A 19,324-nucleotide genomic window follows, 5' to 3' on the forward strand; every position below is an offset into this window, starting at 1 on the left:
CCATGCTCAGGGATACCTTTCCACGCCCCAGTTTCGGAACTTCACCTACTGATTACACCTAATCACAGAAGTACCCAAAATCTCTTTCCATTATGTTTACACATGGAAAAATCAAGCAGCACTGGCAATCAACTCTGTACAATGCTAATGTCAAACCTTCCAACTTGTAGTCACTTGACCAGAGGAATTTAAGGCAAGTGACCAGTAACCAAACCAGAAAAACATACATAAAGCCAACTTCAGAAAATAGTCAGCAAACACATTTAGTTCTTGTTATTTTGACACCTGCAGCCCTTCTACATGAGAAACTCATCGCATTGGCAGAAAGGAAGCTGAAGGCTACAGCCAAAGAGAGTCAAAATGCAGGAGAAATGATTGAAGGAGAAAAGAAAAGATGACAAAAAGGATTGACAGATAAAGGAAACGTGACAATGTATCCAAAATTCAGTCTTGCCTAAGAAGCTGTGAACAGTACAGGCTGTTCTTCGTCCTTTTCGATAGACTACACAAATTACTTTGTAACAGATACTGATTACAGACTGAAGACAGTGAATAAGCTGGTTTTGACTATAATTATCCCAAAGACTTGAAGAAAATGGAGGGCTACCGACAGCAGTCAAATCCAATTATTTGACTGGTGAAAAACTAACAGGACACATAATACCAGACTCTTAAGATGTACTAAAGATTATTTTCCGCTCCTCCTCTCCCCCCAAGAAGAGACAGATGTTTCTATGGGAGTTCTGGTTCTGGATTTTGAGGGCAGAATTTACTGAGAACCTAAACGTGGATTATCACTGTGTGCAAAGAGAGTTCAGTATTCTCAGAAAAGAAGAAAATCCAACTTGGATAACTAATGAATAAGGTCTACCAGAAAGATAATCTGAAAGACAAATGACAGAATTAACTGCAAGATTTCAAAAAAAGATATATTAAATTGCAGAACAGCAAATTATTCCAATGTAAAGGAAAGCTGCAAGAACAATTCAGATTGCTTGATCACAATCTAACAATTCAGATTGATAAATCATAATTTAAAAATCAAAAAGAGAAAATCAAAAATACTGAAGAGAACATACAGATAAAACTAGGAAGGTTAATTACAAAAAATTTCAGTTAGAAAGAGGGGGCATAAATGACAAAAACGTTCTGTACATGCAGCATGAATCAGGGTAGGAATTGACGGATAAAACACAAAATTAAATGATACAAAGAAAATACAAGTATTCAAAGCCATCTTTGCTTTAATTCACAAAAAGGTAAATGATGTCGTATACCCAATATTAACAACGAGATAATGATGTCAGCTGTAAAAAAAGAACAAAATTGGCTAAAAAACTGTGAATAAGACAGATGTATTCAAGTTTGCAAATCCTAATGAAATTCATTATGTAACACTTAAGTAGCTAGACAAAATAAGTCTCTGAACCATTAATGATTACCTTACATATCAAAGATAAAGGAGGTGTCAGGAGACTAGAAAAGGGAACACAGGGTACCAAACCTAACAAAACCAACAACAAAAGCTAGAGGAAAAACCCAGGAGAAAGGATGACTTTAACCTCCAAAGGGTCTTGAAACAAATTAGTAATCAATTTGCATGCACTAGGAAGGACAAAAAAAAAAAAATAAATCAAAAAATCATCCAATAGAGGCTCATCAATAATAGACTGCAATAATTGAATCTAGATGCCCTGATAAAAAGTCTACCAAATAGGGGTGAGAAGAGTTAGATACAATATCCAAACGACATTCTGAGAAGTCTGATGCTGAAGTACAGCCTGTATGGAATCACTATCAAGTGGAAGGTTAAAAAGCCTCAAAGGAGATTAAACTACTTGTTCATTTTCAAACCAGAGCATTTTGAATCAGGTCTTGAACCTCAGTTCAAGTCAGTATTTGCAGTGATTATTTAGATGATGGAAAATCCTTGTAGAAAACGTGCTGATGAACCTGAGACGGACTTTGCAGCAGTGAGAGAGGATGTAATCACTTTCAGAATTCAAAGTGCTCCTGCTTTCAGATTATCTTCTCTAAGATGAAATGCAAAAACCACAAAAGCCCCCTAATCACCTTGGTAGCCCTCCACTGGGTTCACTCTGCTATGTCAATGTCTTTTCTGTGCTGGGGAGCCCAAAACTGGACACACCACTCCAGAGGTGGTCCCACAAGTGCCATACAGAGGGAAAGAACCATCACTTCCCTCCACCTGCTGGCTATCCTCCTCCTAATGTATCCCAAGATGCAGCTGGCCTTCTTTGTCAGAAGGACACACTGATGATTCCTGCAACGCACTGCCCACAAGGACCTCAGGTCCTTTTCTACAAATCTGCTTCCTAGCCAGTCAGTGCTACCCTGTGCTATTTGCATGGGCTTATTCCATCCCAGATGGAGGACTTTGGTGAATTTTATGAGATTCCTATGAGTCCACTTCTCTAGCCTGATGTGGCTGCTCTGAATAGTGGCCCTGTCTTCAGCGTATTGACCAACCTTCCCAACTTGCAGAGAGCGCACTCCCTTCCATCATCCAGGTCATCAGGTATCTTATAATTTCAACCTGTAGCTGACAATCCTGTATTCACTGATAATTAACATCAGCAATTTTTGTGCAAGTATGTTTTATTTCCATTTGAGGTCTGCTTAAATCCAAGGACAGTAAACAAGGAGAGTATCAAAACAGGAATAGAGCATATTCCAAATCTGTAGGTCAGCATCTCAGAGCGCATAGAAATTATGAACAAGCATAAACTAGAAACAACTTACTCATTCCTGAACATTCTCTGTCTCCATCCCACACATTAGAAACAGCATGCCCCGTCAACAGGAGGTTAATCAAACTTTGGCTACATAACAGAAAGAAATAAACTATTAACAGGAACATACAATTTATTTCTGAAAAAGTGGTTATCTCTAACAAATGCAAAAATTATTCTATTATGCAAACAGCTAAGCAGACATTCTCTATGTTCCTTTAATTAGCGTGTATTTGTAATTCAGTGACGCTAATATGATCTCCACTCTTTCAACCAACTTGATATAAAAATGTAGCACTGAATTTGAGAATTATTCCTTTGAAAATTCAGCAATAACGGAAGCATTTCCTCAGAACTGATGCACTAAATCAAGTAAGCAGTGACAAAGACACACTATGTTAAGTGTTGCTTTTAGCTATTATAAAGTTGTAATTGGATCTTTGTCGTAATGTCAATAATTTCCTAAAAGAATGATCAGTTACAGAAACAAAAAATTAGCCCACTAATCTATTTTATGTGGTAACAACCATATTTTGCAGCTTACCTTCCATGACCGTAAACAGGATCTATCAATGGCTCAGTTGCATCTTCAATTTCATTTTTGATGTTTTCAATACCCTACAGAAAAATTACAAACGTTTTTGCTCTCTTAAGGAATGAATTGCAACATTTATAACAACAGAATGCAAGAGTAAAACATTAGGAGGTTGATATTCTTAGATGAATTGATACTTAAACACACTTCTTTCTCTTGATAAGAGATGTTAGGGATATACAAGGAAGGATGTTTCCAAAATCTGTAATATTCACAGATCAGAAGGCAAAAAAAAAAAAAAAAAAGACCGAGTTTTTCAAGTTTTTATCCTGGAAATGTACTGCAACATGAATGAAGATACTGTTCTATCCATTCATCTACACTTTACTTAGTTTAATAGTTTAGTGTTCACCTTTTACAGAAAAAGGCTTACATGATCAAACTTTCTCTTAATGAAGAAACAAAACACACAGACACACAAAAACATCAAACAACCCACAAACCTTTGTCAGTATTACAGAATACAGGAAGAGCAATACTCCAAATCTGTTTGTCCACACTGAATATTGATCCCAAACTGCATCCTTCAGTTCAGGGAAGCTTTTGAATGCTTGTTTGCTAAATAGAAAAAAACCCAACAGAAAAGGAGACTGTATTTAGATGAAGCATTAGAATAGTGTCACAAAGCAGAAACAAGAACTACTAATACCTAACATGAATGTGTCCAAGTAAAAGCAGAGTAAATCTGGTATTATATACAGAATGACACAGCAGCTGTTGTGGAGTTATTGTAACTGCCATAGAGTCATCAGAAGAAGATAAATAATTTTGGAGCAATGTGCAAAAATAAACAGTTTTTATATGCAAACACTAACCATAAAGTTACATACCCTTCTGAAAGAGCTGAGTGGCTTGAACCAGTAATTCTACAAAATACTGTTACTGAAATTGCGAATAGACTGTATGTCACCAAAATAATGTTTGCATTATATAGTGTTCTGAAAGACAGTCAGTCCATGAACAGTGGAGAAAAAAACCTTCCACTTAACCAGGTAAGACTATCTTTCAGGCTTTCAAAGTCATTATTACATTTCCCATGAGAATTTGATTTTGTTAGACTCTAGCTTTGGAAAAAGCAAACTGTTCAAAAACATGAGTGGTACATTAACATTTGGGAGATTAGCTGGTTGTATAATAGGGTTGCTGCCTGGATGATAAGGTAACACCAGGTGATCAAGTTTAAAAAGAAAAAAAGTAAAATAAAACCAGAGAAAATGAAGAGATCCATCAAGATTCCAGTGCAGTAATACACTTTCTATTTCTTGGGATATTTAGAGCTAAATACTGCTTTTCAGAACACGAACATCAGTTTTTATTAAGTAATTCAAACTAGATCACACTCTCTGCTTATCTTACACAAAATAAGGTGTATTACTTTCTTTTTGATTTCTTGCACACTTTTAGTAAGTCTTGTTTAAAAAAGAAACAAACATCTGCAAAAATATATCCATAGATGGGTTTACTCTGGCTAACACTTGTGATTTTTAAACCACCTTTCATTATCAACAGACTATACATGGCATACAAGGTATGCAACGCAAAGTCAGTTCCGAAATCCATCACTCAATTTGCTTGAAAGGCATATGCCAGAGCACTGATTTCCAGTGAGAAAGACTGAAAAAACCTGAAGTGGGTACCACAAGTCCAAAGATCACGGGGGTGAGTGGGAGGGAGGGGGAGGGCAGGAAATTAGTGTTTTGATCAGATAAGGTTACAAAGATTTTATATTCTCCTTTTTCTTCTTTCCTCATATGACAATGGGTTTAAAGAAAAAAAACTATAATTACTAATCATATAATAAGCAGTAGTTCTTTCAGTTCTAATTAGCAACATTTTCCATCTCAAGTGTTTTTTGAAATTCTGTTGCTCTTTATTTCCTCTTTGGGGATTTCTCTGTACAATGATTACTACTCTGCACTGTGAAAATAAAAGGCTGTTATGTTTAAAGATAAACTCAATAGAACTGTAAACTGCATATTTACACCCTGAAAAGAGAACAGTGTTCAAAGTATGAAACAAAAATCAGTCTTGTATATGAAACGTTTTTATAAATGTTTCTTACATTGTCTCAAATCAGGTAAAATACTAGATGACAATTTTTTCTCAGTATATATATCAAGTATTTCAGGTAGAATCACCTGTGAAGACTGTGTATAAATATTGATGATTAACATCTTTAACTTAAATATGAATCTTAATTAGCTGTGTTCATATACTTGAAATGCACAAGTTATTTGGCTAATTTAGCACATTACATTGCTCCAGTTTTATTTTAAAGCCTGATGCTTATGGTCAAAATGATATTCCATTTTAAATGGTAAAATGCAAAGAAAAACCACCAAAACCCCCAAACCAAAACTTGAAATCCAAGTTTAACCTGATGCGTAACACACACAAAGTTCCTCAAGATACCCCTTTCAGGGCTGTGAATATTAGTGTAACTTCAAAATATTGTATTTTAAATGTTCCAACATATTACTTACTGAATTAATGCATGAAATCGCTCAAAGCCAAGCTCTTCGACAGCCAAGGCAGCTATACACAAGAGACACTTTTCAGCACTACACATGGCAAAAAAATGACACAAGATACACACAGCAAGCTAGTATACTTTCAAGCTTTAATTATATTTTTAATTTTTAATCCTCCCTTGACATTTAAGTTTTTTAACTGATTAGTACAAACTAATTTACCACAACATTAAGATTCCACCATACAAATTAGTAAGAACATTTCTATTTGGATTAATCAATTTATTAAAAGCACAGGGCCACTGGAGTGTATAGCCTTGAAAATATTTGTCAAATACTAAGCTGTTGATTTTGTACAAAACATGACTGTCACAAAGTCATCAAGCATGTGCATACTATAGGTATAATTTTGCAGGTCAACAAGAAGTATTATTTCCTAGAAAAGCAAGCATGATTATTTGGATCATTTTATCAATGTAGGTAAGCTGTATTTTTTCTTCAAATGTACATTTCTGTTACTGAAGTTTTAGGGTTTTTTTTCCCTTTTAATGCTTATTTATTACAAACAAATGAGTAGAATTATTCTACATAATGTTACACATCCTGTTTTAAATAAATTTTCATTGTTTTCTTTTAATAATGGATAAATAGCCTTTCAAATAAGCGTCATGTCCAAGACAGAAAAAAAATACAGCATTAGTGTCTTCCCAAGTTCAACATAGGCTTTATACCTTTGCTCCCCTCACAACATTTCCAAACCAAGACGAAATGAACTTTTAAAATCAAATTTTCTTTTACCAACAGGAAGTTATACTCACCGGTTGTGTAATTATCAAATTCTATAGGCATTCAAATATTAAGACTGTAGCAGTCCTTAGTGCCCTCTATGTCTATAAGGACTTTATCTTCCTGCTAGTAGAATAATATACAAAACAGATCTGCTTTTTTATAAAGGCCACAGTGCTGAATATTTAAATAATGTCTGATTATCTAGCTACTGAATTTGACTGCATACAATTCATTAAAGACCTGAAGCCATTAGGGCTAATACTACTGATCAATCCTTCCCACAAGAATTCCAGAAAGGGCTTTTTATGCCCTTTCTGATTGTATCTTAAAAGATGCACTTAATTTGCCTATGTGCAAATACAACTTATTCTCCAGCTACAGAACGCTTTCATTTTCTACTTCAGAAATAAGGCAGCGGTAGGGTTAAGAGCGTTAGGTTTTGCCTTTGAAAAACTACAAGGAATTGCTAAAATCAGGTTACCAAGAGCAAAACTAGACTTGAGAAAATGTATTTTTAAGCCATTTTTAAAAATATGAAACAATGAATCTAAATTGCAGAAGACGCTACAGGAACTAACCCTGCTCCACAAACATATGCTTTTGTAAGCAGAAAGTTAGAGGGACTAAATCATATAAAGCAATCTTTGAACCTGGGAACTTGCACTACTACAGCCAACGCATGGCCAACAACAAGTCACTTGTATACACCACAAAAGCAGATGAAAAATGCTATTGCATTCAGTAAGTGTGCTCGAATCCACCTTTTGTTCACACAGCAGGATGATAGGCAGTTTCATTCTGTTACTACTGAACAGAGTGAAATGGTAAGAGAACTACTATTTGAAACAAAGGGAAAGAAGTAGAAATCCTAAAGAGAAGTGTAGCTATACATAACCCAAACAAGGCTAAATAAAGACAGTGCTTAGTGGAGAGGAAAAGAATGAACAGCAATAGAACGTGAGCTGTATGAGTAATACAATTGTATAGAAACTCTTTAAAATGATACTGTCATGCTGTGTCTAATCATATTTCATGGGTTTACTATAAATATATTCCCATAATCAATTCCCAAATATCAGTAGCCTGCCATGTGGAATTGTACCTGTAATAATCCCCCGCACACATAACTCATCTCTTAAAGTCCTACCAACTATGACAATGCCTGTTTCTATTTTTATTGATTACAGCAACCAAGCAAGAAATAAATTTATTCCTTCGCACTAGCAGTAACAGAACTCTGCATTATTAACAATACCTTCTCTCCACATCTTTGTCCCAAGCCTAACCAGGCAAGAAGCTGGTCTATAGTTAAATAGTAGGACAGAAAGGAAAAAAACCCCACCACCTAACAAATGTATCTTAAATCAGGAACTGTACTGCATTATACATACAAGGTAAAATACTGTTTGAACTGTAGAGTACATACAAGAGGTACATTCAGTGTCTAGGAGGGAACATAGAATATGAACAATGAAAGAGATTAACGCTGCTCATGACAAAAGCACACTGTTCATGGTAAATGTAACCTGCTCTTCCTAAGCACATTCTATGGTATTAAGGACAAGTCAGGCAGAATTTGTAGACTTAGTACAGAAATATGAAAAATGTAGATATATAATAGAATGGATTAGTTCATTAAATGTCAGTGTTGAGAGTAATTATTAATTGAATGTGTCTTTAAAAAGACTTTCTGCTGAACATTTTCTACAGTTAAAAGTTCTTTAGAATAAGGCCATATATTAATAAACAGGACAGTAAAAGCCTATTGATAACTAGGTTCTGCTTCACTTTTTCTTCAAAGGAAACTTCATGATATGAGCAAGAGCTTGAGACAACTGGAAAACCCACGGAAATTAGGAGTTTCAGAGTTACAACTGCCTTATTATCATATTGCAAAGGAAGATTATATTATTTTTTTTTTTTTAAATAAACCACAAAAGTTGTAGATACCGCTGTCTGTATAATACTTTTTCTTAATAAAAAAAACCCTGCTCGCTTTGGAACTCTTACGTGGTGACCTTCTGTTTTTTCAATTAAGTAAGATTTTAACTATTATTTTTTAAGCCTTCTAAAGCATATGGAGCATTTTATAGAAGCAGATGAGATGGTTTGTAACATAAAGAGCTCCAGCACTACTAATTGCTACAGCTAGCTGTGCACATATGTATCTACTTGTACAATTCTTACTTTGTAGTTAGGTCACAAACTGCCAAATAACATATTCCTTCCATCAAAAGATGGCACCTTTATAAGCATGTGAAGAGTTTTTCATACTTCTTAAGGGACACATTGGGAACAAAAACTAAAAGAAAAAGAAGCTTATCTTTTAACATGTTAGATATCTCCTATTAAAAGATTAATAAATACACATCTCAATGATCATGTGTGCACAGACAAACTTTCCATGTCACTGGCTCTGCAGCAGTTAGGTATGACTGGATGCCATATCTTAGTGCAACAGACGTTCACTATGTTCACTAGATCCTTGATGTCAGTAACTAATGAAGGAATCAAGACATTTGCAAAAACCATGTAACTGAAAAATTCTAATCTACAAAAAAGTTCTGTTAATCTACTAGAAGGTGATTTGATTAAGCTGTTTTGGTGCTGCATAGAATCTAACAAAGGGAAAAAGCCTATTTCTCTATAACAGGGGATCCAGTATGTTTTAGAACAGACAAAGCTTTGCAGAATTTCCTACAAAAGCTCTTCTCAAATAAAGCAACAAGCAACAAATTAAAATATTCCTCCAGTGTTAGGAAGCATGTAGATTTTTCCAAATTAAAGACATATCAGGTCCCAATAAATTACAAAATAAAATTGAAAAGATTATGGAAATTGCTCAAATTCAAGAGAAACATGTATGTTAGAACTCCAGTGATGGATAGCATATTCCTTTCAACAAAAAGGATCAATGCCTCTAATTACAACAGACAAAAATCCGTCAGTTGCTAATGGGATCACAAAGGCTAAACCCCCATCTATGACATAATAAAAAGCAGTGGCACCTCAAAAACAATGTAATACTTCACTAAGTGATGGGTAATTTAGTATAGAAATACATCTTACAAGGTTGTTCCTCTTGACGACTAGATTCTGCAGGACTTTCAGAAATACTAGCAGTTTCTTCAGTTGTTTTTCCTCTTATCCACGTTGCCAGAGAGTACGACTCAGAATTATCAGAGCAAGCCATTTCCAAAATATCACATAATGTATGACAGAGAAGGTTCTTCTGCTCCTCTTCTGAAAGATCAGAAACCTACATGAGCTCAATTGTTGCGTATCAGTGTTTTATATAAGCTACTAGTATCTTTTTTATACATTAATGTTATCTAAATAATTGAATTGATTACTTTTACCTTATTAATTATTAACGTTAATTGCTGTTTCACTATACTGGACCAAAGAATTATAAAGCTGTCTTCAGAAAATGTTTTTCAATAAGATTTCTAATCCATTCCCTTTCCTAATAATAGATTTCAATCAAATATTTATAGAACACAGAAGTACTATGGACAGGCACAGACATCACAAATGGAAGTTGAGACACACATAGCATACCTACTGTATGCCTCATAAAATGGCATGGGAGCACACTTAAACAAAGTGTAAAATATTTTAAATTCTTTGTACTAGGACATGCTTTACAAATAATTAAAACAGAAAAAATAAAGAGAAAAAAAGAGGTCACACTACCTGGACAGTCTCTCCAAGTAGACTTTTCACTGGTAAAAAGCCTCTTCAAAAGGAATGCCTTTGTTATCAAAGCATAAAATAATATTAAAATACAACACAACACCAACTTTTACATTATGTCACAAGCTCTATACCAAAGCATTTTTGCATGTTACTAGAAGGGTTCCAAGCTGCTCATCATTCAGTAAGAGACCCTGAGCCTGCATTGCTTACTGATTTTTCCCATTCAAACTAACTACAAACGTGGTCTCACAACTACATTCAACATTATTGAGTTTGAACCTCAAGTACGCTTCAAATACACAAAGTGCGTATTTACATAAACACCTCCAGACTTACAGGACTGCAGTAATGGAGGCACAAGTATTTTTGCAATGTAACTGATGAGTAGTACAAGACAACTCTAGTCACTCAGACAAACCCCTTTAGTAGTTAAAAAGCCCATCTCTTTTAACCATTGCAAGTCATAATTTGCAGATCAGGTTAAAGAAAATCTATGCATCTCCATATCCCTGGTTTGCTTTCCATCAACACTAATGTTACAATTTAAAAAAAAAAAAAAAAAAAAAGACATGCTCTAAGTTACAGAGAAGGAACAATGAAAGAACAAATTTTGGGAAGCAGACTCTTGGTCTTTCTAATTACTCTATTAGATGCTGTTTCAGGTATTTGCAGCACCTTAAAAATAGCTGCTTTAACTTTCACTTCTTCCCTGACAGACTCACCCTGTTCTCCCATCACAGATCTTTCATGCACCTTTTTTAGTAATACACAGCAGCAGTAGGCACTGCAAGATCTGTCTGATCCCTTCTTCCTTCCCTAGCTGGAACTCAGCTCACTTTTAAACATGCTTTAACTACTTAATTTCAATGAAATTGAACTACATATAAATCTGGAAGAACACTGTCTACAAGAACATTCGATAAGGTAAAGACTTGGCACTGCCTTTAAGGAGCCGGATGGTCCTATTCTTTACTCTCTCCACTCCCCCCAAATAAAAGACTTGTATTTCTAACATCAGAGACTAGGCACTACAGCTGGTTTTAAGACCACAGAACTAGACAAAGCCATGTTACAGAGTGCAATTCATAATAAAATATTTTTCTATTGATTGTTTACAACCTAAACAAGTGGTGCTCCTTCCTGTGGTAGAAGTCTTTTCATTGGACCAGCGTCTAGAGTGTCCTGAAGTAACCAAACAGAGGTTTTATGACTACCACATCACACACAAATCAGAGATGCAAACAGTTCCACAGTGTCAGTTGTCTGACCCAGATACCTTCCAGTTCATCACCAGATTAATTCTGCTACATGACTTTAGTATGTCTCCTCTCAGTGGAAAAGGCCTCAACTCAGACCTAGACATACCTGCAGAATTTGATCTGTGTGTAAGAGTCGAGAGCAGGTTACCAGAAAAAGTAATCTGGCCCATGACTCAATGTCTGCCTGTTTCTACAGGATGCTCCTAAGAGAACGAAGAGCAGTCACAGATTAGACAAACTGATCTAGCAAAATGGATCTGGCCTACAGGTCATTATCTAGACAGCAGTGAGAACTGCCCCAGAAACAGCATCTCAAAGAGTATGCAAAGAGTAGCCTATAAAATACAATGGAGTAAGAATACAAAAAATCACAATCACAGTTGGTTGAGCATATCAGAAGCACAAGTGAAATCCTAAGCACTTATCCAGAATAAAATATATTCACCTGACATACTTCAATTATTCTGCTAACTAGGACTTCGAAAGTATAATATTTCTCCTTTTCTTACATAGCAAACCTTGTTAAGTTTGAAAATCGGTTACTTCAAATATTTCTAATACAGTTTGCTAAAGCAGCCATTGTGACACAGCTATTACCCTTCTAATGGACAGGAAATTTGAGAGATGAGAAAGGATTAGGATTACATTTATACCTGATCTTTTAGTTTTCTCCTTTATCCTGCATTCCCCACTTTAAAGTTACCTCTGCTCAGATCAACCTGCTGCACTTCCTCAAACAAATCCCCTTCTGCAAAATTATAGTTCAAAATTAGCCCATCTAGGCCTTTTTACTGAGTTTTTTGTCTCCTCCACACTGTAATTATGAAATCAAAATACAACTGTGTGGCGGGTTGACCCTGGCTGAATGCCAGGTGCCCACCAAAGCCGTTCTATCACTCCCCCTCCTCAGCTGGACAGGGGAGAGAAAATATAACAAAGAGCTTGTGGGTCGAGATAAGGACAGGAGAGATCACTCACCAATTACCATCATGGGCAAAACAGACTCAACTTGGGGAAAATTAACTCAATTTATTACCGATCAACAAGAGTAGGGTAATGAGAAATAAACCCAAATCTCAGAACACCTTTCCTCCACCCCTCCCTTCTTCCCAGGCACAACTTCACTCCTGGATTCTCTACCTACCCGCCCCAGCGGTGCAGGGGGACGGGGAATGGGGTTTACGGTCAGTTCATCACACGTTATTTCTGCTGCTTTCTCCTCCTCAGGGGCAGGACTCCTCACACTCTTCCCCTGCTCCAGCATGGGGTCCCTCCCATGGGAGACAGTCCTCCACGAACTTCTCCAATGTGGGTCCTTCCCACGGGCTGCAGTTGTTCACAAACTGCTCCAGTGTGGGTCCCTTCCAGGGTCTGCAGCCCTTCAGGAGCACACTGCTCCAGCGTGGGTCCCCCACGGGGTCACAAGTCCTGCCAGAAAACCTGCTCCGTGGGCTCCTCTCTCCACAGATCCGCAGGTCCTGCCAGGAGCCTGCTCCAGCGCAGGGTTCCCACGGGGTCACAGCCTCCTTCAGGCACCCACCTGCTCTGGCGTGGGGTCCTCCACGGGCTGCAGGTGGATATTTGTTCCACCGTGGACCTCCCTGGGCTGCAGGGGGACAGCCTGCCTCACCATGGTCTTCACCACGGGCTGCAGGGGAATCTCTGCTCCGGCGCCTGGGGCACCTCCTCCCCCTCCTTTACTGACCTTGGTGCCTGCAGGGTTGTTTCTCTTACATGTTCTCACTCCTCTCTCCGGCTGCCATTTCTGTCTAGCCCAGCAACTTTTTTTCTTTCTTAAATATGTTATCACAGTGGCGCTACCACTATCACTGATTGGCTCAGCCTTGGCCGGCGGCGGGTCCGTCTCAGAGCCGGCTGGCATTGGCTCTGTCTGACACAGGGGAAGCTTCCAGCAGCTTCTCACTGAAGCCACCCCTGTAACCTCCCCGCTACCAAAACCTTGCCACACAAAGCCAATACAAACCAATCTGCCATTTTTTTAATATTTATTTTAGTTCCACATATATAGAGAAGAGAACGAATTTTGGGATTAATAATTTTAAACCATTCCTATAATAAATGCATTTTACCTGTACAGGTGCAATCACTGCACAAGGGCCACCTTCAAATTGTTCTAATGCAGTCGATTCAGATTCACTAAAGACAAATCCTGTCAAATCAAAAAAGACTGTATTTAGTGAAATATGCAAACAAGCACATGTTTATGTATACTCCTTCCCTAACAGAAATGACATCTGATTTATTCACCTTTAAAGGTTAGATAAGTTTTCAGGATTTTTTTCCCCTGATAATGCAACAGAATGTGGTTAAACCATCTGAAGAAAAAAAGCCATGAATACAGGTGAAAGCACAGAAATGAATTCTTTATCTCAGCAATGAAATCATGACCACAAAGGGCCAACAGCTAAGGTTTAAATAAAAGGATTTTTAACAGTAAAACTGTCACTAGAGCACACAATGCTGTATACTTAAACAATAGTTTTTATTACAGTTTATTTCTTAGAAATAAATTAAAATTTGTTTGTAAGTGATAATATTTTGTCTTACATATGTTAAAAAAAAAAAAAAATCTTTGGACCTTCACTGAACATGCTTAATACATTTGTATTCCCTATGAAGGGCACAGTATGCCTCCCACTGATCTTATTTTTGGCCTATCCGTGCTTCTTGTTAAGACTGAAAAATGCTGAGTAACTCAAATATTCACTTGTAACCACTAAAGCAAGCCTCTTAATGGTGTTTTGTCACAGAAGATACACTATCTTTACTGAGATGCAAGATCACCTATTTTCCCCCTCCATTTTTAATGCATTTGTATTACAGAATTATTTTACAGTAACATAATAGAGCAAACACTGGAGCAATTACTGCAAAACTGTTTGTTGCCATCTTGCCCCTAAACTTGTCTTCAAGATATGGTGATTCATAGCTTGCATTTCTCATAGATAAATGCATATACATGGACAATTACCTTGATGAAGCTGACACACGGCAACTTACAGTGAGTGATATTTTGCATTATTCTTTTAAGTGCTGATAAGATTTATGCTGAAGTGACTCTAGTTCAGTGTAATCTAGAAACCATGCAACTGTAGTCAGCAACTAAACAGCAAGCACAAGCAAGTGGGGGCAGGGAGAAAGGGGATACACATGCATATTTTTGCAGTAGGGTCAGTCTCAGCGGAAAGAATATTCAATGCTTTTTTCCCCAAATTTCTCCTTTTCCCCATTCTGTATCATTACACACTGCCATATCAAAAGCATCCCTAACCCCTGGATGTGAATTTGAACTGGTGAAATGCATCCCCCCAGTGCAGACTTCCCCACTACTGCATGACAGCTACACCATCCCAAGCGGCACAAGAAAGGACTACTGCATGTTCTGTAGGCCATATTTCATGACAGAAATTATAGTTGTTGCACAACAATGTGAAATTTTTTTTTAAGATGGATCAATGTAGCCATAGTTCTTAAAAAAATGGCATTTCCCCTGTATCTGATAGAAGGCTGCAGGTTTTTTTAACTGAATGTGCAAATGTGCATTACAAAGATGTATTTTATATCCAAAACCCAAATGCATGTCAAGCCTATATACTTAGATCAGGCATCACCTAACGTAGCAACGAAGCTCTATTAATCCATACTTCAACCAAAGTTTGCATTAGCGTCATTTCACTCCCCTGTTAACATGCCCTTACAAGAAATATCACCAGTTCTTTAAACTTTCTGAATTAGTTTGTGCAGGCTTATCATATTAAAAGGTAAGTCTTCCTCTACTTTCAAGCATTACTGCATGCCAGCTAAACACACTGCAACAATACTTTTTTTTTAGTTGTTTTAATGATTTAGCCACTGCAGAAAAACAACATACTTGGATGTGGTACTATTAAACCACAGTTAAGAAATCTTGAATTTGTTTCACATTCTTCAGGCTTCTTAGAGAAAGCATGAACTGTCTCAGCTTAACCCTGCCCTATTTTTCAAAATCGCTTCCTAAAAATAAAGAAAATCGAGTGTGATACACCAGACTGAATACAAATGTGAGACAGACAATGCAAAATTGGTATTACACAGAATTTGACAGAATACAACCACAGGAAAAAAACACATATAATACCTAAAGGAACACTTCATTTCTTTTAACCTAAATGCTGCTTAATGCTTAATGAACATCAAGGTTCTAAAAGCTGCTAAGCAAAAAAATGGGCTCCAGGGATTTTGGTCTTGCTCTCTTTTTAAAAACTTCTACAAAATCTGAAGTCAGCTCAGGTAAAATTTCAGAAACCAGCACTTTCAAGTCCAGCTGGGTTCAAGTCTACCTCAGCCTGCAATTGTACCTACTTACCTTTTTTGCCCTCCACAATAATCACATCTTGGGCAATCTCTATAAACACCCATCAACCCCATGCTCTTCCTTATGATTCACAGGAATGGCCTGGCCACCCTTTAAGCTACCAATGAAGACTAGCATCTCTGATCCAGATTAATTTCTACTTACTCTCACTCTTAACTAGTCATATCTACCATACAGTTCTTTTCACTCAAGATAAAATTTCAAGAGCAAAACAGATGTAATGCAGCCAAAATAATCTTTTTTTTTATTAATCTGCCTGCCTTTTACCCATGAGTATAATTATCATCATTTACCTATAAGAAACATAAAATAGTATCATTATCATTCATCTTCCTTGTCATTTATAAACCTATTAAATGCTCCATTGACCCCATTTTTTCAACATCACTACTGCTCTAACCCTTCTGGGTGGGGAAGTAGATCTAGATTCCTGTTGGTAATCAGTGTATTGCCCAGTATTTTGAGTTATGGTGACTATGATATTCCCAAATCTGTCTTTATATCCTTTGTCTGCTATTAATCACATAACACAAGTTTTATTCTCCTTATTTCCCCAAAACTTAGCATTTACCAAGGCCCATGTTTCTTTTCTTACACCTAATTCTTATGTCTTCTACATACAGTTTGCCAAAATGAACGTATGACTTAGTTACCTACCCTTGTCTTTCATCTAATATGCCATATCATGGTCCAAAGCACTACAAAAACCATTCATTCTTCTATTATGACCACCCCACTGCTTTCCTGCATCATTTTATTATTTGCCTATTTCTAAAAAATAGATTTTTTTGCATCCAAGACACTCTAGATATTAGTAACACTGTCATTTTACAAAGGATGCTGTACACCTTCAGTGATTTCACTCTGTGCAAGAACCAATTCTTGATGAATGAGAGACAAGGGGAATAGCTAAAGAGCATGCAACATTAACCACATCAGAAAAAAAACCTTGCTCTATCTCTGATCCAATCTAGCTACAAAGATGCTGCACTATTCAATTTTCTGTCCTGTTCTCTGCTGAGCTGGCCTCTCACCATGGAACTGTATTTCTTTTTCTCTTTTGGGATACAAGAACAGAAACACTAGAATAATCCATTATTACCCAAGTACAAGGTTTACAATACATCTTAATATTTCATCCTTTCTCTAGAGCTGGGTGTAGAACGATAGATACATTTTACCTATGGCTTTGTGTTTTCAAAGTGTATTTTTATAGTAAAATGCAATTTCTGAAATTTTTGTGGGAAATTTTCTTGAGCACTCCTCAAGACCTTTTATTTTCTTTAAGCCTGTCAGCCTTATCCAGAGTAAAGAATGGACTCACTAGCATCATATCCTTTCTTCAAGTAAGGACAATGCCTTTTCAGATCAGCAGCAAAGAGTTTTAGGGTTCACTGATTATTTAGATAATTGTGTTACAGGCCATTTCAAATTCTTACGGCTCTATGTATATTCCAACTACATTAACCACCATGCCCATTAGCCAGAAAATACAATCTTCTTAACAACTTAACTTATGTGTTCACACCCCATTTTTTCCCCACAGTGAATGGTATCTTCTATTCTCCTTCCAGTTTAACAGTGCTGAAAGGGCTGTTACTTACACATAAATGACACAGGTAGTCCCTCTGTAAAGCGAGGGACTTTAATATCTGTAAAGACAGTATCGCTACCCCAAAACCAATATGCCAGTCCAAGGGAGGAAAGAAGAAAAAAGTCTACCAGTATAAAATTGAGAACAGAAATTCCTCCCTAGAGAAGGCTGTTAGGTGGCTCTTCTCGGCAGCATGTCCCCGCTGTTTTTCCAAAAGCTACTGTTGTCTCACATTTAATAGTAGCATGGCTTGTGTTAGCAAGAAAGACCACTTCCTACTGGCAGAATTAGCAATATCTACTTAAACTGAAGCAACATCTTCTACTTAAACAGAAGCTCTAAGTCAGTAGTCATCAGTACTTCTTTGTTTGAAAATCTCAGTAATTTTTCCGCACAACGTGCAAATTCCTGGCAGCAGGTTTGGCTTCTAACTTCTGACTTAATTTTTACAGATGCCTTAAAAGTGGTCCACAGACCATGACTTTACTTTGCTAAGTGTGACTGGCACCGACAAAGCAGAAGCTTCAAAAGCAGTTCCACCAGAAGATTTGAAGAGGTAATACTTACAGCAGACAAGCAGCAACAAGTAGGCAAAGGTGGGCCAATAGGCGTAACCACTTTCTCCAGCTGTTTGCACAATTGATACTTGTCTATACCCTAACTGTGAATATTAAGTGAAAATGCTTTGCTTTCTTCCTGATTAACTGTTTGCACTGAGTAACAGGGAACTCAAAGAGATGGGAAGCACACAAATGCAAATATTCTATAAATCATAGTCATCAAAACATAAAAAAATTTACATAGATACCAATGGCTATTTCTCTCCCATCACCCAAATGAACTAAACTTTATTAAATTAAACTCAGAGGAACACTTTTCAAATTGCTACTTCTATTTAAGACTTTGAAGAGTCACAAGTGTATTCCTTTTGCTCAAAACATATCTGCTGGTCTGGTAAAAATATTATTTCCTAGTAACCCTGCCTTGATGTTGGTCTAACAATATTACAGCTCCAATAACTTAGAAACAATACTATAGGATCTAGCTCCTCCACCAAGGATGTAATAAAAGGCAATCTGTTTAAATGTACTAGACCAGAAACAGAGTTCCAGGCATGTAAAAAAAGGAAACCTGGAAAGAAAAGGGGAGAATGAAAAGTAAAGTCGTCAATCTAGTCACCCAGCTCTCAACCTGGAAGCTTGAAGATGATCCAGATAAAACAGACCTTTTTACATTGTACGTTATACAAATATACATGAACTGTAGTATTAATACCTACATGCTATGCTTTTGAAGTCATTTGTTTTGAAAAGACTGTCCCGTATCTTTCTTTCCAAAGACCAGTGAGAAAACAGCTTAGGTAATACCTAAAAGGATGCTGCGCTCAAACCTGCCAGACATTCATAGTTGTGTAGACCTGATGCCCCGTGCCATAGGGCTGATCAGAAAAGCAGCTTTATGAATGGAATTTGTCTTTTGGATCAATGAAGAAAATCACTCCTAACATAGGTATGTTTCTTTAGGGTTCAGTCCTCCTCCTAACTCCTTCCCAAGTCATCATATCTATGCCAGGAAACATTGAAATGCAGCTCAAGCCTTACACTACATTCCTCTGTGTCCACTTTGAGGATTCTGGCAAAAGGGATTCATGAGGTTCAAACTGCAAATTCTGCTGCAATCATAAAGAAAAAGATTTCTATAAAAAAAACAACAGAAAAAAACCCACACCAACTGCAACAGCTTTGCAGCCATGCCTTTGTTAAGTCAGGAATCAAAACAATATATTTAA

At 36.9% G+C, this 19,324-nt stretch overlaps 1 protein-coding gene across 5 annotated transcripts in view; it reads right to left on the bottom strand.

Annotated features, from left to right (window-relative positions):
* Nucleotides 1-19,324, bottom strand: part of MINDY3 (MINDY lysine 48 deubiquitinase 3) — a 67,825-nt gene that overhangs the window by 45,851 nt on the left and 2,650 nt on the right. For 2 of the 5 annotated variants that reach the window (XM_030008297.2, XM_030008296.2), the window contains exons 2-8: nucleotides 13,657-13,736; nucleotides 10,305-10,362; nucleotides 9,678-9,851; nucleotides 5,832-5,883; nucleotides 3,792-3,906; nucleotides 3,298-3,371; nucleotides 2,764-2,843 (exon numbers count right to left, since the gene is read on the bottom strand). In XM_030008297.2, coding sequence (XP_029864157.1) covers nucleotides 2,764-2,843; nucleotides 3,298-3,371; nucleotides 3,792-3,906; nucleotides 5,832-5,883; nucleotides 9,678-9,851; nucleotides 10,305-10,362; nucleotides 13,657-13,736 — 633 coding nt within the window. Of the gene's footprint in view, nucleotides 1-2,763; nucleotides 2,844-3,297; nucleotides 3,372-3,791; nucleotides 3,907-5,831; nucleotides 5,910-8,795; nucleotides 9,647-9,677; nucleotides 9,852-10,304; nucleotides 10,363-11,672; nucleotides 11,770-13,656; nucleotides 13,737-19,324 lie in introns of those variants that run through there. The other 3 variants (XM_041122140.1, XM_030008298.2, XM_041122142.1) reach the window with 3 other exon arrangements.

Source organism: Aquila chrysaetos, chromosome 3, assembly GCF_900496995.4.
Source record: "Aquila chrysaetos chrysaetos chromosome 3, bAquChr1.4, whole genome shotgun sequence".
NCBI classification, from domain to species: Eukaryota; Metazoa; Chordata; class Aves; order Accipitriformes; family Accipitridae; genus Aquila; species Aquila chrysaetos.